The sequence below is a fragment of the Macrobrachium nipponense genome, chromosome 28, assembly GCF_015104395.2.
Source record: "Macrobrachium nipponense isolate FS-2020 chromosome 28, ASM1510439v2, whole genome shotgun sequence".
Lineage (NCBI taxonomy): Eukaryota > Metazoa > Arthropoda > Malacostraca > Decapoda > Palaemonidae > Macrobrachium > Macrobrachium nipponense.
In genome coordinates, this window is record NC_087217.1 from 11,820,622 (window position 1) to 11,839,885 (window position 19,264).

The 19,264-nt window shown below is 40.1% G+C and overlaps 1 protein-coding gene across 1 annotated transcript in view; it reads left to right on the forward strand.

Annotated features, from left to right (window-relative positions):
* The window catches only part of LOC135201419 (ranBP2-like and GRIP domain-containing protein 4), a 279,898-nt gene that overhangs the window by 163,768 nt on the left and 96,866 nt on the right, over window positions 1-19,264 (forward strand). Inside the window, 4 exon segments of the mRNA XM_064230328.1 lie at window positions 995-1,087; window positions 6,003-6,143; window positions 6,386-6,596; window positions 14,821-14,943. Of these exon segments, the coding sequence (XP_064086398.1) occupies window positions 995-1,087; window positions 6,003-6,143; window positions 6,386-6,596; window positions 14,821-14,943 (568 nt within the window).

A 19,264-nucleotide genomic window follows, 5' to 3' on the forward strand; every position in this document is an offset into this window, starting at 1 on the left:
CAGGAGGCACCTCTTTTTGTCGTAATATTAACCCTTTGTATTTTGGTTAGGTGGTCTGGTGGGTTTTGGCTCCTTGCAGAGGTAGTGGTAAGGATCTGTTAGGTAAGCGGACAAGGTCCCTCTAACAGCATCCGACTTGGATTCTACCACAATAGGGGATCACATATCCCAGTGGTAGATCCGAGAGTCTTTCAGCATCAGGTCACGTCCTAGCTGTAGCTCTCCAGGCAATGCAGACTCAAGAGATAGTATCTATGAAGTCTTCATCCTGAAAAGGTGAGAACCAGGTTTTATATCTACAACATTAGTTGTTTCCCGTCTTACCTGTATTATTGAGCTGTCTCTTACCCTCCACCAAGGGTGCCAATCAGCTAAGTATATATCCTGTCAGGGAAGTTCATGTACAAAAATGATATTGTTAAACTACAATAAAGTTTTGTACATACTTACCTGGCAGATATATACGATTAATGGCCCACCCAGCCTCCCCTCAGGAGACAGGTGGAAGAGAAAAATCTGACAAGCTTACGGGAGTTGGTTCGTACATCCGCCACCCGTCGGTGGCGGTAAGGTAGACCACCTGACCTACCTGTCGCGTGTGCCGCGAGATTTGAAATTCTGTCGGGAACGTCGGAGACTATAGCTAAGTATATATCTGCCAGGTAAGTATGTACAAAACTATTGTAGTTTAACAATATCATATTTCAACATCTTAATAATTTCAGATAACGTAATATTTATTGTATTCATAGAAAGGATTATTCATTACTGCATCGGCATAATGGTTTAATTATATTGAGAAGAGGTATTTCCGTAGGTTTTTCTTTTTTTACAGTGGAAGAGCATAAAGGTTTTCAGTTAAGCAGTAATTGCACTTATCTTGCAGCATACTGTTTTTGTGTTATAATGATCAATAAAACTGTATTAGTGGTGTTTAGTGTACATTAGTAACACTATTTTTTACTTTTTTCATTTGTATTCTCCTCTTTTACAGACACACAAAGTTTGTGCAAATCATCTTATACATTCAAGTATTGATGTACAACCCATGAAGAACAATGACAAAGCTTGGATGTGGGCTGCTCAGGTAAGTTCAAGTATTGGCTGCAAAAAGAAAAAATTCTCTCTCTCTCTCTCTCTCTCTCTCTCTCTCTCTCTCTCTCTCTCTCTCTCTCTCTCTCTCTCTCTCTCTCTCTCTCTCTCTCTCTCTCTCTCTCTCTCTCTGTGGTATTGGTAACTGTAGATTTTGTTGTGATGGCTTTTGATTAATATTTTTCTCATTGTATATATTATTTTATATTCTGTACTAATAACTAGAAATAAGGGGGGTTTATTTTCCTAGGCTCTTGAGAAAGTTGGCCTATGTTAAGGGTTATGGTGCTATTAAGTTCTCAGTATATATTATACTATTATAACAATTGAAGAATATGTATTAATAAATAAAAAGGTCACATCTATAACGATAAAAATATGAATTTCACCAGTACCGTATGTATTTGCACTCGACATGAATTTCAGCCTTACTGTATTTCTACTCTGTATTGCATGTGCTTTTTGTTTACTATTGATTGGTTATTCTCTGCTACTGTCTTCTCTACTCGCCCTACTCTCCTCCTCATGGCTTACCACATGTGATAGATTATTATAACATTTAAAGAAATATATATCAAAAGGTCACAGAAGCAACAGTAAAAACACAAATTTACATGTTTATTTTATATACATTTTGCATTGCATGTGTGTAGTTTGCTCTCAGCTGCTAGTCTGCTACTGTCTTTTTCTCTTCTCTCCCTGCTCTCCCTCCCTCTTCTTTTGGTTCCAGTGCTCCAGGGAAGAAAAACTGCAGAATCTCTTAAGTTCTCTACCTTCTTCATAAAGATTTGTCACATTACTCTCCTTTTTGTCTGTCGGCTTTAATACCTTTTACATAAAAAATTTACTCTTGTATCGCGTGTGATTTTCTTCTTGTTGTTGTGCAACATCAAGTTGTAAAAATTCACTTATGCATATGCATCATTGTACAAATTTCATTATATAAGTCGTGGGTGTGTGTGTAAAATTTACTGTTTACATCTTTTTTACAACGTCTCTCAGTAATGACTTGTCCAAAGCAAATTTATTATGAGACTACCAAAAAAGTTAACCCTCTTACGCCGATTGGACGTATTAAACGTCGAGTCAAAATGTCTCCCGTATGCCGATTGGACGTATTATATGTAGACTCAAAAAAGTTTTTTTTTTAAATTCATGGAAAAATAATTATAGGCCTACCAGCCAAAAACTTTTGAATCACGCGCCTTGGGGGATGCTGGGAGTTCACGGATCAAGGTGTTGTTTTGTTTACAATTGTTACGCAGGCGTGCAAGAGCGAATTTCTTATTGCACTAAAAAGTATCAGTGACACATCTCAAATTATTTAGTCACTTTGACATAATTTTTGCACCATTTTAAATTATCTGTTACATGGAGTATTATATATGAAAATGTGTGCAATTTCATGTAGAATACAACAAAAAAAAAATACTCATGATTGTAGCTTTTATCAGTTTTGAAATATTATCATATAAATAACGATAAGTGCCAAAATTTCAACCTTCGGTCAACTTTGACTCTACCGAAATGGTCGAAAAACGCAATTGTAAGATAAACCTCTAATATTCTAGTAATATCCAATCATTTGCCTTCATTTTGCAACAAATTGGACACGTCTACCACAATATATCGATTTATGGTGAATTTATGAAAAAAATTTTCCTTACGTCCACGCGGTAACTCTTCCGATAAATTTGTTCATGCGATTGTGGTAATGTTTGCACCATTTTAAATTTGCTGTTACATAAAGTTTTATATATGGAAATGTGCGCAATTTTATGCACAATACAAATCAAAACAACCCATGGTTGTAGCTTTTATCAGTTTTGAAATATTTTCATATAAATGACGATAAGTGCAAATATTTCAACCTTCGTTCAACTTTGACTCTACCAAAATAGTCGAAAAACGCAATTGCAAGCTAAAACTCTTATATTCTAGTAATATTTCGAATCATTTGCTTCAACTTTCCTTTTGCAATGAATTGGAAAGTCTCTAGCACAATATTTTGATTTATGGTGAATTTATGGAAAAAAAAAAAAAAAAAACAAAAAAAAAAAAAACATTTCCCTTACGTCCGCGCGGTAACTCTTCCGAAAAAAATCAAATTTTAATGTGCGATTGTCGTAATGTTGGCATCATTTAAAATTAGCCATTACATAAAGTTTTATATATGAAGATGTGCGCAATTTCATGTAGAATACAACAAAAGATGATTGAAGGTTGTAGATTTTCTCTTTTTCAAAATATTTGCACATAAATCACATTAAATAGAAAAAAAACTACGTTCGGTCAACTTTGACTCTACCGAAATAGTTGAAAAACGCAATTGTAAGCTAAAACTCTTACAATCTAGTAATATACAGTCATTTATCTTCATTTTGAAACAAATTTGAAGTGTCTAGCACAATATTTAGATTTATGGTGAATTTAAAAAAAAAAACTTTTTCCCTCCGAGCGCCAATTCGCGGCCGCAAATCTCCGAAATGCGTACGTCGCATTCTCCTAATATTTGCTCCTTTTCATATTAGGCGTTTTATTGAGTTTCATATATGAAAATGTGCGCAAATTCATAAAGAATACAAAAAAAAACATTTGAAGGTTGTAGCTTTTCTCATTTTCGCAATATTTGCATATAAAGAAATATATATATAAAAATTTCGACATTCGGTCAATTTTAACTCTTCCGAAATGGTAGAAAACTGCAATTCTAAGCTAAAAATCTTATAGTATCGTAATATTCAATAATTTTTTCTTAATTTTTAAACAAATTGGAAGTCTCTAGAACAATATTTAGATTTATGATGAATTTTTGAAAAAAACCTTTTTTTATGTCCGAGCGTTACAAATTCATGCATCATTTTGTGATATTTTTTCTGTGTTGCTTTGATTGTTTTACAATGTGTTATATATCAAAATTATCGCAATTTATTGTGCAATACAACGGAAAAAAGTAACTCGTTAGCTTTAACCGTTTTTTGCACAGCTTTATTTGAATACAATTATGTATGAATTTTTTTTTTCGCTACCATATATCGCATTATTTATATATGATAATGATGTTGTTGTTTCATTTCTGATGGTTGTATACTAAACTTCAGGCAATGACAAAAAAAAAAGGAGCCAAAAATGAACTCTTAATCTTGAAAACTAAGCGCGCTGTGTTTTTTAAAAAAATTATTTTTTCTGCTTCCGCACTCACTCCAAACCCGCCTCGGCATACGGGAGACGTTTTGGTTTTTAGGGCTTGGGCGTAAGAGGGTTAATCATCATCTGTTTTATTGTTATAATTTATTCAAATTTCACTTCAGAACATGGAAGCTTTATTTGTTTATGCACGTGCGTACATCTAAGTATGGTGTCATCATTTTCCTTTTATTATTATTATTATTATTATTATTATTATTATTATTATTATTATTATTATTATTAATAGTTGACTAATATGATTGTCTCAAGATAATGTTTTTTGTTGCTGTTATGTTTTTAATCTCAAACATTTTCTCATTTCATCTCAATATTTTGTAACTTGCACAATGTTAACATTCATGTATCATAAGCTTTGTCAGTAAGCCAATGAAGATCTGTTCGAAGTACAACCAGTTTAACTGTTTCAAAATAGGATCAGTGTAACCATTTCAATTTACCCTGATGATTATCACACCAAAGTAAGTTGTTAATTTACCATTACTGGACTCTACCATTATCTCATTTCATGTTATAAATATTCTAAACTGGCAATTTTTGCATATTTAGTGTTGTTGCTTGTGTTTCCACATTCACTCAAGTGTTTTTTAGTTAGCGCTATGAATGGTAATTCCTAGAATTCAAAGTTTTTGACACAGTATATGTGTTATCATTTTCAGTTGTAATTCCATTAGTTTTTCCATGTTAACTTTTAAACCATAGAAAGGTAACTGATGCATTGTGCTGACCCACTTGGGACTGTTCTTGGCACATGGTTAAACTGAAAACAATGCGTATAAGTAAAGTTGTGCTAAATTGAAATGATCATGTTACAAAACAATATTTCTTTAAAAAATTTAGCTATGTTAAATTAGTATTATTAAAATTCATGTTATTGGTAATGTGACTGTGCCTGTATACTATCATGAAAGTTTATGATTTATTGTGATTCTGGAAATTGAATAGAATCCTGAAGACTCCTATACAGATCAAAATGGTTCCCAAAATTCCCTACTTGGCAAATCTTTCTATGAATTATATGAAACTGGTATTATGTTGAACTCTGCCAGATCTTTTCTCATGCAGGCATGAAAGGAAATGAAAACACTATAGGTAAAACAGACAGACCTCCAGTTAGGAATTAGATCAAATATAGATAATTCTATGTATCATGTTTTATAATTGAAGTCTGTTAAAACTAGTAAATAGCTGTCATGACAAAGTTAAGTTTAGTAATAGATTGGAACAAATTGCATTTATAATAGGATTATGGTTGGCACTATTCAAGAAATGCAATATTGATTGTTACACCTCATTATCCATCTGACAAGTTGTCAGCACAGTTCCTTTCAGTTTAAGTTGAAATTTTTGTGTGTGATTACACATATATGAGTAAATCCCCTTCTTATTTTGTCAAGTAAATTACTCATGAAAAATTTTTAATGTCATTACAAGATAAGTAATGAAAAACTCATTTGCCCTAGAATTCATTTATGAATAACAAATTGTGGTATTTATGAATATTTACAAGAAGTATGTTGCTGTCAAATCAATAACTGGTGTATTAATTTTTAAAGATACTGTTAAGTTTTTGACACATGAAAACTTGAATTCTAATTTGCCATTTTTATTAAGTTTTTAAATGTGAAATTGTTTGGGTATCTTGATACTGAAGATTTTCATTTGTTTTCCTGTGAACCAGTACTTATCAATTTTTTTAATAGGATTATGCTGACGAAGAATTCAGACTAGAAAAGTTCTGTTGCCGTTTCAAGACTCCTGAAATTGCTGTATCATTCCAAGAGGCATTTTTAAAAGCCAAGGAAATTGCAAAGATAAAGGAGGCATCAGGAGAAAGTCAAGTGGTAAGAGTGACATTTTTTAAGATTATTTTATTTACTTTCAGTTGATCAATAACTTTCAGTTGATCCAATTGTAGTTACAAAATGTCTTGTGTATTATTGCAGGAGTTTTTGAGTTAAGACATTTTCATATGAAAGGTTTTTAGATATTGGTGCGACAGTAAGTTTGAGTTGAACATATTTAAGTTTCATAAATTTTGAATACAAAGAATCATTGATACAATACATTTTTTCCTTCCTCAAAGGAAAGCGAGAAAGAAAAATCAATTGCCCCTGCCCCAGCCACTGGCCAGAAATCTCTGGCAGAGATGTTCAAGCCACCAGAAGGATCATGGAAATGTGATACCTGTGAAGTGAATAATACAGCTGAGAGTGCAAAATGTGTTGCTTGTCAGACACCAAACCCAAATGCTACAAAAGGCAGTGAAGTACAGGCTGAAGTTCAGAAGCCTTTTGGTGAGTCTCCATCAATGTTTGTTCCTAGTTTGATAAAAAAAAGCAAATTTGTACTAATATTTAACACCAATATTTGTTCATATACGAAACAAACTTTCGGTCTTAACGTTAGAATAATACTAGCAACAAGCTGGAAACTGGTAGAATTAATAATAAACTTGTGAGATCCAGGGACTCTTGGCATGTATACCAGGTCACGGGGTATGTAGTACCCAGAATGCCCTTGGCGTCCCATGACCCGACCATTACATACCTACCGCCTTCAAGATAGGACGTGATTACTTTCTATCTTTTTTAAAGCCGGTTTTAGTTTGCCTGATTTTATTCATATTTTCCCTTTTTACTTTTTCTTTCTCTGGGTGTTCTCAGTGTGGGTGTGATCTGATAGGTGTGTGTAGATTGTGAGATGGAGAATTTTGCTTCACCAACGGAAATCTCTTCGGGTTCTCGGAAGAGACAAAGGAAATGCCCTGGAGTGAGTGGGTTTCCTTGTTTAAGATTTTTAACATCGGTGTCTACGATCCACATCCAACGTGTAGTAGGTGCAGAGAAAACGTATGTACTATTACTAATCCTTGTTCAATTTGTCGTGGTTGGTCGGTGGAACAGTGGATGAAGTTTTATGGGAAGGGCTAGTACAAAAGAAAGTGGATGACGCCATCGTCGGCTTCTTTTCTATTGGCAATACACCAGACTGCTCCATATGTTTGGTCGGTCGCCTGCTTTTGATATTTCCCATGCTCCTTCAGTTTCCTCTAGCGATTCGTTATTGGAAATGCCAGAAGGGGTTTTGGGTAATTTTATGCATAATTACGCTCTGTCATTCCCGGCAGCTTTGTTCCAGGTGTCGGCTCCCGATGTGCAGAGAATGGAAGGAATGTGGTCGGCGTTAGGCCTACCAGGCGTACCAACCTTGGAGTGGTTGCTGACTCATTATATGCGTCATGCTTCCACCAGGGCCTGACAACGTTGAATGTTCCTCATCCCCCAGGCCTGCACTTAATGGGAGCTAATGCCACGGCAACAACATCATCAATGTTTCCAGCGATGCAGAACGATGGAAGTAGTTTTGCAGCACACACAGGGCTGCCAGCAGTAGCCTCTCAGTCTCTCCCTACAAGAGTGGTGACTTCACAACCTGTGTCACACACTGACATGACTGACGCGATGATGTCACAGCCTACTGCTTCTCTAACTACTTCGTTGCCTCCGGAGCCGAATACGCTTTCTGACTTTGGTACACACATTCATGAAGAAATTACAAGCTCTAGAGGAGAAGATAGTTGAGAAAGACAAAAAGAAAAGACGTGATTCATCATCTTCTTCGTCTCTTCCTCTAGTTTGGCGTCATCGCAAGGTTCAATGATGTCACTGCGTGTACCAGTCAAGCATTGGAGGATACAGGACTTCATGACTGATCCTCGGGCCAAGAGGAGAAGAGTAAATTCTTCTTCGAGCCAGGACTGTCACATCCCGGTCAGCAACAAAGTAAAGAAGACAGTGGCTGGTAAGCTAAATGCTAACGGACATAGTTGTTTGCAGGCGTCCAAACAAGCGAAAGCATCGGCGGTCGCTGAGATAGCGGCCGCCACAAAGATGCCAGCAGTGAGGACAAAGAGTTTAGGAGAGACTAAACTGCCGTTGATAAAATCAACGATGAGTGTGAAGCATTCAACAAGGAATGGAGAACAGATACCAGTTTTGCCTGTGAGACCTTATAAGAAGATACGGAGAAAGGATGAGAGAGGTCTCATTAAAAGGTTGAATAATATAGAGTTGGTAATCTCTCCTGATATGCTGGTGGAAGGTGGTGTTCGACTCTATGAGAGATCAAGGCCGACTTCCCCGACGGTCGTTGGAGATATTAATAGAAATAGAGAGGGAATTGTCAGGAGGCTGCTACTTTGGAAGCAACAGCTTTTTCTATCTTTGAGAATGCTTCTTGGTTAGACCTTTGGTCAACAGCAGTGGCAAAAATTGCATCCTCAGAAGTAACGAGAAAAGTAGTGGATGAATCAATGTTTATCAGATTGCTACAATCAGGTTCCAAAGCAATTGCGTACTTGACAGATTTAAGTGCCAGTTTTTGGGCTAATATCCTGTTGATGAGGAGAGATGCAGCTTTGGCTAGATCAAGCCGCACTGTTGATTTGGATTCCCTGTATGCAATGAGGAATGGGGTTATCCTAGAGTCTCAGTTGCTGTTGCCAGAGATCATACTGGAAGATGCTATAGATAGAAGAAGGACACTAATGACAGATTAGTACAGCAGGCAGTTAGGAAAACATCTGGAAGTCAAGCTAATCCTATAGAGGTGAGGCATCAGCAAATACCTCTTAAGAAGCCAGTGAGACACAACATCTATAATAGAGTAACAAGACCCTCTTGCCCAAAGAAGTTAGCTCATCTGCCCTTTCACAATAGACCCAACAGAGAAAGGGGTATTAGGGGAAGGGGGAGATATTCAAGACGATAGGATGGGCGCCTCATCACTCGGCCACACCAGTGGGGGGTTGCCTGGCAAATCACTGGAAGGTGTGGCAGGAATTTGGAGCAGAGCAGTGGGTGGTGGATGTTATCAGTCAGATATTTGATTCCGTTCAAAGTAACCCCACCCTTGACAGAAAAACCATTACCTCGCCTCGCCTATGCTCAGGAATCTCAGAAAGCTTTTATTCTGCAAAAGGAAGTGAAGAAGATGATGGAAAAAGGGGCTGTGGAACAAGTATCGATCCCATCAAAGTGGTTTTACAGCCTCATTTTCCTTGTCCCCAAAGCCAATGGGGATTGAAGGACAATAATAGATATGTCAACATTGAATCTGTATATAAGAAAAACCAGATTCAGAATGGAGACCCCAAAGACAGTTCTAGCAGCAGTCAGGGTCAAGGACTTTATGCTGACAATAGACTTGAAGGATGCATACTTGCAGATCCCAGTCCATCAGTCTTCCAGGAATTTTCTCCTCTTCAGTCTTGCAGAGAAAGTTTTCCAATTCAGAGTCCTGTGCTTCGGGTTGACAACGTCTCCTCAAGTTTTTCAAGAGTATTCACTCTCATGCCGACATGGGCACATGCTCAGGGGATCAGGCTAATAAGATACATAGACGACTGGCTGGTGATAGCAAAGTCCAGAGAAAAATTACTTTTGGCCAGGGTTACCCTTCTGCAGTTTTGTCACAACCTAGGCATTGTGATAAAATAGGAGAAGTCAAAGTTGGATCCAAGTCTATGGCTGGTGTATCTGGGTATGATTATAAACACAGTAAAAGCCAAAGTGCTCCCAGCAGACCAGAGGGTAGAGAAATGCAAACAAGTGGTGAATGCCTCTCTGGAAAGGCAAACACAGCCAGCAAGACAGTGGCAAGTAGTACTGGGAATTCTAACTTCCTTGGAGAAGCTGGTACACCTTCGATATCTGCAATGGAGGGTGAAGGAGTTTTGGTCGCCAACGGTAGATCACCCATGCGAGCAAATTCCCTTGTCGACAGAGGTGAGGAAAGACCTATTGTGGTGGGTGCAGGACAACAATCTGACAGTAGGAGTTCCCTTCAGCAACCCTTTCCAGACCTCTTGCTGTTCTCGGATGCGTCACTGGAAGGTTGGGGAGCCCATATGGAGGAGTTGATGTTGTCAGCAAAATGGAGTTGCGAGGACAGAGAATTCCATATAAACGTGTTGGAGTTAAAAGCAGCATTTCTAGCTCTTCAGGAATTCCGGGAGAGGGTGAAGGGGCATCCAGTGGTATTGATGTCAGACAACACCACAGTAGTAGCTTATGTAAACAAGCAAGGAGGCCTGGTATCTTGGCAGTTGCACATGATGACAGTTCAACTTCATCAGTGGGCTGTGGAGAACTTAGTAAACATCAGAGCCAGATATATTCCAGGAAAAAGAAACATAGTGGCCGACAAGTTGAGTTGAAGGGATCAAATCCTAGGAACGGAGTGGTCCTTGTATCAAGAGGTAGTGGACAAAATGCTCATGTTGTGGGAAAGGCCGATCATAGGCCTATTCTCAACCAGGTACAACAAAAAGTTGGAAGCGTATTGTTCAGTAGTCCCAGACGTAGAGGCAGTATCAGAAGATGCGCTACAACACCCATGGGACAATCTGGACATGTAGGCATTTCCTCCATTTTGCCTAATCTGTCAGGTTCTGAACAAGGTAATGCAGTCTCAGAACGTCAAAATGACTGGTAGCGCCTTTATGGCTGAAGGCAGAATGGTTTCCGGATCTGTTGAAACTCCTAATAGACGTACCGAGAGAGTTACCTCCATGGAACAACCTACTATATCAGCCGCATGTGGAGAGGTACCACCAGTCGGTGAAGTCCCAATCAGTTCACGGGTGGAGACTGTCAAGTATTTCCTGTGAGCGAGAGGCTTTTCTCAGAAAGCAGCAACACAGATGGCAGGAAATATCTGGAGTTCCTCAGTGGTCTACCAAGGAAAATGGTCAGCATACTGTGATTGGTGTCATAGAAGGAACTTGTTTCCACTCAAAACCACTATTCAACAGGTAGCAAATTTCTGATATATCTCAAGACAGAAAGGGATGTCTGTATCTACCTTGGTCCTGCGCATGGAAGGCATGGACATTTCTTCTTCATGGGAGTTAGCTATGTTAATGAAGTTTTGAGCAGTCCTGTTCTCCAAAGGAACTAAAAGCTCCAGATTGGGATTTGACAAAACCCCCATATGAGCCATTGAGACAGTCCACAGATAGGAGCTTGACCCTGAAGACAGTTTTCCAATTGGCCCTAGCCTCAACCAAAAGGGTAGGGGAACTACATGGTCTGTCATATGTGGTGAAGCATTCGAGAGGTTGGAAGTCTGTGGTGTTCGAGTTTGTCCCAGAATTCGTAGCCAAAACTCAAAACCCATCAGTAGTGGATGGCAGATTCGACTCCTTTTCCATACCTTCTCTGGCATAATTTGTAGACAATGAGGAGGAAGAAATGTTTGTGTGTCCTGTCAGTACTAAGAGCATACTTAAGAAGAATGAGGCATCTCAGGCCGGGGTGCCAGAGGCTGATTGTACTCTAACCACCCCTCTAGCAGTCTAAACTGGGTTGGAAGAGTAACTGTTGGGTCACGGGTCGCCAAGGGCATTCTGGTTACTACTGGTTACTACATACCCCATGACCTGGTAAAGTTGCCAATAGTCCTTGGATCTCACAAGTTTATTATTAATTCTACCAGTTTCCAGCTTGGCACTAGTATTATCCTAATGTTAAAACCTCAGGTATGTTAGTTTAAAAAAAAAAAAAAAAAAAAAATGGTTAAAGATTTGTCCTTTTTTACTTTTCTACATTTGTAGCAAATGTTTAATGTGAATAATAGTGCTGAATTAATAAATTATCAGAGGAATTACTTGAATTTTGTCTGCTCTATTATGTTAACCCTTAAACGCCGGAGCGGTAAATAAAAAAATGACTCCCGTATGCCGGAGGGGTTTGAGAGTGAGCGCGTAAGCGGAAAAAATATTTTTTTCAAAAAATCACAGCGCGCTTAGTTTTCAAGATTAAGAGTTCATTTTTGGCTCCTTTTTTTGTCATTGCTTGAAGTTTAGTATGGCAACCCATCAGAAATGAAAAAAAATTATCATTATCATATAAATAATGCGATATATGATAGCGCAAAAAACGAAATTTCATATATAATTGTATTCAAATCGCGCTGTGCGCAAAACGGTTGAAGGTAACAAGTTACTTTTTTTTTCGTTGTAATGTGCACTAAATTGCGATCATTTTGATATATAACACATTGTAAAACGATAAAAGCAACACAGAGAAAATATTATCACAAAATAATGCATGAATTCGTAACGCTCTTACGTAAACACATATTTTTTTCAAAAATTCACCATAAATCTAAATATTGTCCTAGAGACTTCCAATATGTTTCAGAATGAAGACAAATGATTGAATATTACTATACTGTAAGAATATTAGCTTACAAATGCAGTTTTCGACCATATCTGACGAGCTAAAGTTGACCGAATGTCGAATTTTTTATATATATATTTTTTATATGCAATTATTTCTGAAATAAGAAAAGCTACAACTTTCAAATATTTTTCGTTTTATTCTACATGAAATTGCACACATTTTCATATATAAAACTCTATGAAATGCCTAATATGAAACGGAGCAAATATTCCGAGAATGGGACTTACGCATTTCGGAGATTTGTGGCGGAGAATCCGCGCGCGGAGGGAAGGAAAGTTTTTTAAAATTCACCATAAATTTAAATATTGTGCTAGAGACTTCGAATTTGTTTCACGATGAAGATACATGACTGAATATTACTAGACTGTAAGAGTTTTACCTTACAATTGCGTTTTTCGACCATTTCGGTAGAGTCAAATTTGACCGAACTTGGTTTTTTTTCTATTTATCGTGATTTATATGCAAATATTTCGAAAATGAGAATAGCTACAACCTTCAACTATTTATTGTTGTATTATACATGAAATTGCGCTCATTTTCATATATAAAACGTTATGTAACGGCTAATTTAAAATGGTGCAAACATTACCACAATCGCACGTATGATTTTTTCGGAAGAGTTACCGCGCGGACGTAAAGAAAATGTTATTTTTTTCATAAATTCACCATAAATCGAAATATTGTGCTAGAGACTTCCAATTTGTTGCAAAATGAAGGTAAATGCTTGAATATTACTAGAATATAGGCGTTTGACCGAAGGTTGAAAATTTGTCACTTATCATTTTTTATATGAAAATATTTCAAAATTGATAAAAGCTACAACCATGGGTTGTTTTTAGTTGTATTGTGCATAAAATTGCGCACATTTTCATATATAAAACTTTATGTAACGGCTAATTTAAAATGGTGCAAACATTACCACAATCGCATGTGTGATTATTTTCGGAAGAGTTACCGAGCGGACGTAAGGAAAAAGTTTTTTCATAAATTCACCATAAATCGAAATATTGTGCTAGAGACTTCCAATTAGTTGCAAAATTAAGTTAAATGATTGAATATTACTAAAATATAAGAGTTTTAGCTTACAATTGCGTTTTTCGACCATTTCGGTAGAGTCAAAGTTGACCGAAGGTTGAAATTTTGGCACTTATCGTTATTTATATGAAAATATCTTAAAACTGATAAAAGCTACAATCATGAGTATTTTTTTGTTTTATTCTACATAAAAATGCGCACATTTTCATATATAATACTCTATGTAACGGCTAATTTAAAATGGTACAAAAATTATGTCAAAGTGACGAAATAATTTCAGAGATGTGTCACAGATACTTTTTAGTGCGGCAAGAAAGAAATTCGCGCTTGCGCGCCTGCGTAACAATTGTAAACAAAACAACACCTTGATCCGTGAACTCCCAGCATCCCCCAAGGCGCGTGATTCAAGAGTTTTCGGCTGGTAGGCCTAAAAGTATTTTTCCGCGAATTTTTAAAAAAACTTTTGTATGTCGACGTAAAATACGTCCAGTCGGCACCCGAGAGACAAAAAATGTCGACGTAAAATACGTCCAGTCGGCGTTTAAGGGTTAAAGAATAATTGTGTTGAAGAGATAAGTGTACTGTCACTCATATTTCTGTTTGTAAGTGATATTTTTGCAGAATTTATGTAGCAGAAACAAACTTGTTATCAAAAGTTGGAATATTTGATGGAATTGTAAAAGCAGTTCTACATATATCATGCTAGTGAAATGGTGAGAATTCTGGTATATAGGGAGTAAGGTGGTTTGAAAAAATAGGGGACGTGAAGTGATAGGAAGGAGAGATGTTTAAATAGAGGGAGATATGTGCATGACAGGTTGCTAACAGGTGGCTTATGTTCGGGAAGCCTAAACAGGAAGTTAAAAAGAAACTTAAACCATTTATAGTTTTAGCAAATATAAAAACAAAGGTTGAAATGCATTGTGTAATATATTTAAGAGGTTTGATGTGATGTGCATAAGCTTCCGGTTATGTATATGAAGTATAGGTACTATTGTATACAGTGTGTATGTCATTGATTCAGCAGTTAAAAGAGGGTGAATGCGGTCTGGTTTGGCTGTAAAATTGGCGTTATTTGATGTAGTAAAAAAATTGTAAAAATTGGTTATGCAAATACTGTAGGCTACTGCTAATGCTATTTATTTAAGTCTGAACTTATGTAGTTATGTTAAAATGGTAGTCATAGGTTATTCTGAGGTGTGTGAGGATTTTAATTTTTTTCAAAACTATATTCCAGCTGCATTTAAATTTACGACATCAGAAACACCATCTGCTACTGCTTCACCCGTGTCCTTCAAGATAATCACAGGTGCTGCCGTATCATCCACTCCAACCAGTGTTGCAACAAGTAATATTGGAAGTAAGTTTTTGTACATTAATTTTGTATTAGTTAACTCCCCCTTCTCTAGCAAATTATTATTTTTTCAATTTTTTTTAATTTTAATACTAGATAATGTGATAGGCATAATTGTTCATATACGAAACAAACCCTCAGTCTTAACATTAATATAAAAACTTAGTGCCAGCTGGAAACTGGTAAAGTTAAAAAATTGTGTATGCAAGGGACTAGTGCTCTTGTTTGTTATTTTCTTACTGCCTTTAAGAGAAGACGTGCTTTGCTTCCGTCCTTTTAAAGCCGGTTTAGTTTGCCCCGTTTTTTTCAAACCGGTTGCGTATGGAATTTATGGGCAATATTATGAACATGGAGCATTCTCATGGTTCAAGATGATGTCCTGGATATCAGAGGATGCAGATAGGGATACCTTCGCCCTTTTTTTATGTCAGAGTACAAAGCCGCATCCAACGTGTAGTAGGTCGTAGGTACAGAAACTGTTCAGATCCAGTTACTTCGCCACCTGTACTATTTGATAGTTCACATATACAGTGGACCCCCCGTATTCGCGTTCTCTGGATTCGCGGACTCACTGATTCGCGGATTTCTCTCTGGGCCATGTCTACCCATGGGGGGATTCGCCTATTCGGGGAATTTTTCCTGCGTAAATAATCACTAATTAGTGTTTGTTCCGATGCGAGATACTTACCTCGAACCATTCCAGTGGAGATTCCCGGATGTCGATCCAGGTCCGACCAGAAAAATCTGGTTATATGCCGCACCCAGGTCAGGCCTATGCCCCCAGGGGTTGAAGACCACGCCATCCTAACGACCTATAGCCAGTCCTTCTCTGGTCGCAGGAGCGTACATACGCCCCTGCTCGTCCGGTGTCCGGCCCTTTTCCCTTGTCAGTGTGTGTGCTTTGTGCATGTGTGTCATGTTTATGTGCGTTGTCGGCTTCGGAGCCTCAATGTCGTTGCCCGGTCCTGAAGGACGGGCTTGTGGAGCTTTTCTCTCGCCCCATCTAATTGATCCACACTTTGTGTAATTCGTGTAGGGGGGGGAGCTTGCTCTAAAGCCAACACGTGCATGGAGTGCGTTTCTTGGCCATCGTATCAGTGGTATTTGGCTTCCACTAAGAAGAAAAAGGGATCTGAAGCTTCGTCGTCGAAGATTTTGCGGGAGTCGAGGAGTGAGAGCAGACGCAGAGACGGTGGCACCCCTTCACCTTCAGTATCGTCGGAGAGGAAGTCTCCCGCCTTTCTACAGGTTCTTTCTCCTGCCCTGCCCCCTCCCAGCGAGGGGGCCGAAGTGAGTCTGTTGCCGGGGGGTCCTGATGAGTCGTTTCCCCAACAGGTGGTACCGGAGACTTCCGCAGTGCTGAGGGACTGCTGGTCGCGGTTGCAGCTACATGGCTCCCCGTCCTGGTCCTCTCTCTTAGCATCAGTGCAGGGGGGGACCCGTCCCTCCCCTCTGCGGAGCTTCCTGCTTCGACTCTCCCAGCTTCGCCCCTCCCTGCTTCAGCTTTCCCCGCTACGGCTTGCCGCTCGTGGCCGGAGCCGGGCCAGTTTACCCAGTCACAGAGCCACCCAATCACCCGGCTCCGACCCTTTTCCCGTCTGTCGTTGGGGATGTCTTTCCCCCTCGTACTCCAGGCAGATCCCCGCCTTCCCGTCCTGGGGCATCCCGTCTAGGGGACAGGATGAGCCAGGGATGGCCTTAGGAGTGGCCTTCCAGGGCGGTCCCGCTGTGATAGGGGTGTCCCCGAAGCGGCCAAAACGCTCCCCGCGTTCCCCCCCGCGACGGGAGTCGCTGGAGGAGAAGCAAGAGACGTCAGGATTCGTCAGGGGATAGGAGTTCTTTGAATTCCTCCTCAAGGGAGCGATCCTCCCTTAGGAGAAAGCACTCCTCCAAGAAGAGACGCCTTCATGGGAGACGCAGGAGGCGTAGCTGCTACTCATCCTCGAGCGGCTCTTCCCGCTCTCATCGTGGAACCGGGATCGTAGAGGGAGTGACAGGCGTCGGGACAACTCCCCCCAGGGGCGGCGTCGTTCTCCTTCTCCGAAGGTGGCCCCCAGGACGGTTGCTCACAGGGGGTTCCCAGCCGTCTCCCTCCCTGCTTGTCCCTCGGTCCCGGTGGATCCCGCCTCGGTCTCGTCAGCCATAGGGTTGGCCTCCATGACTGAGCGGGCTCCTTTCTTCCGTGTTCCCGCACGCTTGTCGCCTTCATGGATGGAGCCTAGAGCCTATACCTCCTCAGGGGGTTCAGAGCCCCTCCACCGCTCAGGTATGAGTCCCTCCCCGGGGCGGTCCAGGGGTTCGGGGCATCCCCCCTTGCAGGAGACCGGTTTGCAACCGGGTTTAGGAGTCCCTCTCCGGGGAGTTTCTCCAGCTTCCCTCCATCTAGGGTCTGGGGCCTCTCCTCTGTCGCGGGACGCTGAGGAAGAGACTTATCCAGGAAGTACTCCAGAATGCCCTTGAGGAACTGGGTCCAGTGGATGAGGGTTCAACTTTTAGGAGAGTCCTCTCTCTTATTAGGTCCATGAACCGGCTAGAGGAGCCAGCCCCGACGGTATAGGACAACAGATCCATGGTGGTGGATTTTCTGTTCAGGGACCCAGAGGAACCCAAGCCCTCTCTCAGTCTCCCTAGGTCCAACAATACACAGAAGCCCTTGATGGTGGTGGAGAAACTCATTGCAGGCTCCAGTAACTCCTTACGTTGGCCTTCCTCGGCTAGGCTACTCCCAGTGTCTAAGCCGAGTCAGAGGAGGCTATATGCCCCGGAAGGTGCCCCTCTACTCCCCAAATCCGTGGAGGGTAACTTGGCAACCCTAGCGCCCGGACTCTCGGAAGAGAGGCTCACATCGGGACTAGTCTCCTTCTCTCACCAGGAGGCTATGGCTATGGAAGTCACAGCTTGGACCTCGGTTCACGTGGCTTCTTGGTTAGATCTGTGGTCCTGGGCGGTAGCCAGGTTCCCCACCCTCCACGACTTGAGGGACGAGGCCTCGCTTGCCCAATTCAAGGAACTGATACTAAAGGTACGAGAGCCACCAAAAACCACTGATCTCATCACTGTGCAAGTAAAACACGAGTGTTGCTGGGAGCACAGACAGAACTGTTGGCATACCCCAGCAAGTGTACAGGTCCACAGTTCTTTGTAAACTGTGCATATGCAAATTGGCCGAATACTGACAGGAAAGTAAAACTAAATTGTTAAGTGTGATTGCTTATGATTTCTAACTAATATAGTTAGTATATACAGCAGTCTTGGTTTATGCAGAACTTCACCTACGTCATTTCATGGTTATGTCTCCATCTCCGATACATTTATTAGATGATTCTTGTTCCGTCATTCGAACGTAAATTCAAACTGAGCGTGGTTGGTATGGTCTTTGCTTGTCACTTGTGGCTGCAAGTTCGATTCTCGGGCATTCCTCTGATGGGTTAGAGATGTGTATTTCTCGTGATAGAAGTTCACTTTCGGCGTGGTTCGGAAGTCATGTAAAGCCGTTGTTCCCGTTGCTGAATAACCACTGGTTCCATGCAATGTAAAAACACATACAAACAAACAAACAAACAAGTAAACTGAAACTTGAAGAACTGTCAGATAACGACGTCTCGCAAGCTGAATAAGGGGATGACAGCATCGGTCACTTGCTTGCTATATGCTATCTTGGATTGTGTTTCATTTGTGTTGCTTTTTTGGGAACTTTTTGTTTGCATTATAACTCCCAAGCTCAAGGCTGACTTTTCTGGTGATAGTGCTGCGAAGAAAAGAAAAGCCGTCTCCATGAAGGAGGAAGTTGACACAATAAAGCTACATATCTGAAAAGGGCGAAACACCATCTAACATTGGCCGTGCGCTGCCATTCAGTCATACAGCTGTGCTGATGATCATCAAAGATAAGAAGTGCTTACTAGAACGTGTGAAATGATTTACTCCTATGAAATCAACTGTGATTACGAAGCAGCATAGTGATCTCAGTCTCATTATTGAAATGGAATGATGCCTAGTGCTTTGGCTGGAAGAGAAGCATCAACATTGTATCCCAGTTAGTCCAATTTTGACTCAGGCGAAGGCTAAAAGTGTGTTTGAAACCTTGAAAAGAGAAAAGGGGGATGGGAGTGAAAGTGAAAATGTTGCAGCCAGCAAAGATTGGTTCATGCAGGTTAGGGCCTGTTCAAAATTGCATAACCTTAAGATGCAAGGGGAAGCTACTAGTGTTGAAAAAGCAGCAAGTGAATTTCATAGTGCATTGGCTGAGATAATCGAGGAGGAGGGTTACTGTGCTGGAGAGGTGTTTAATGTAGATGGGATAGGTTTGTTCTGGAAATGAATGCCT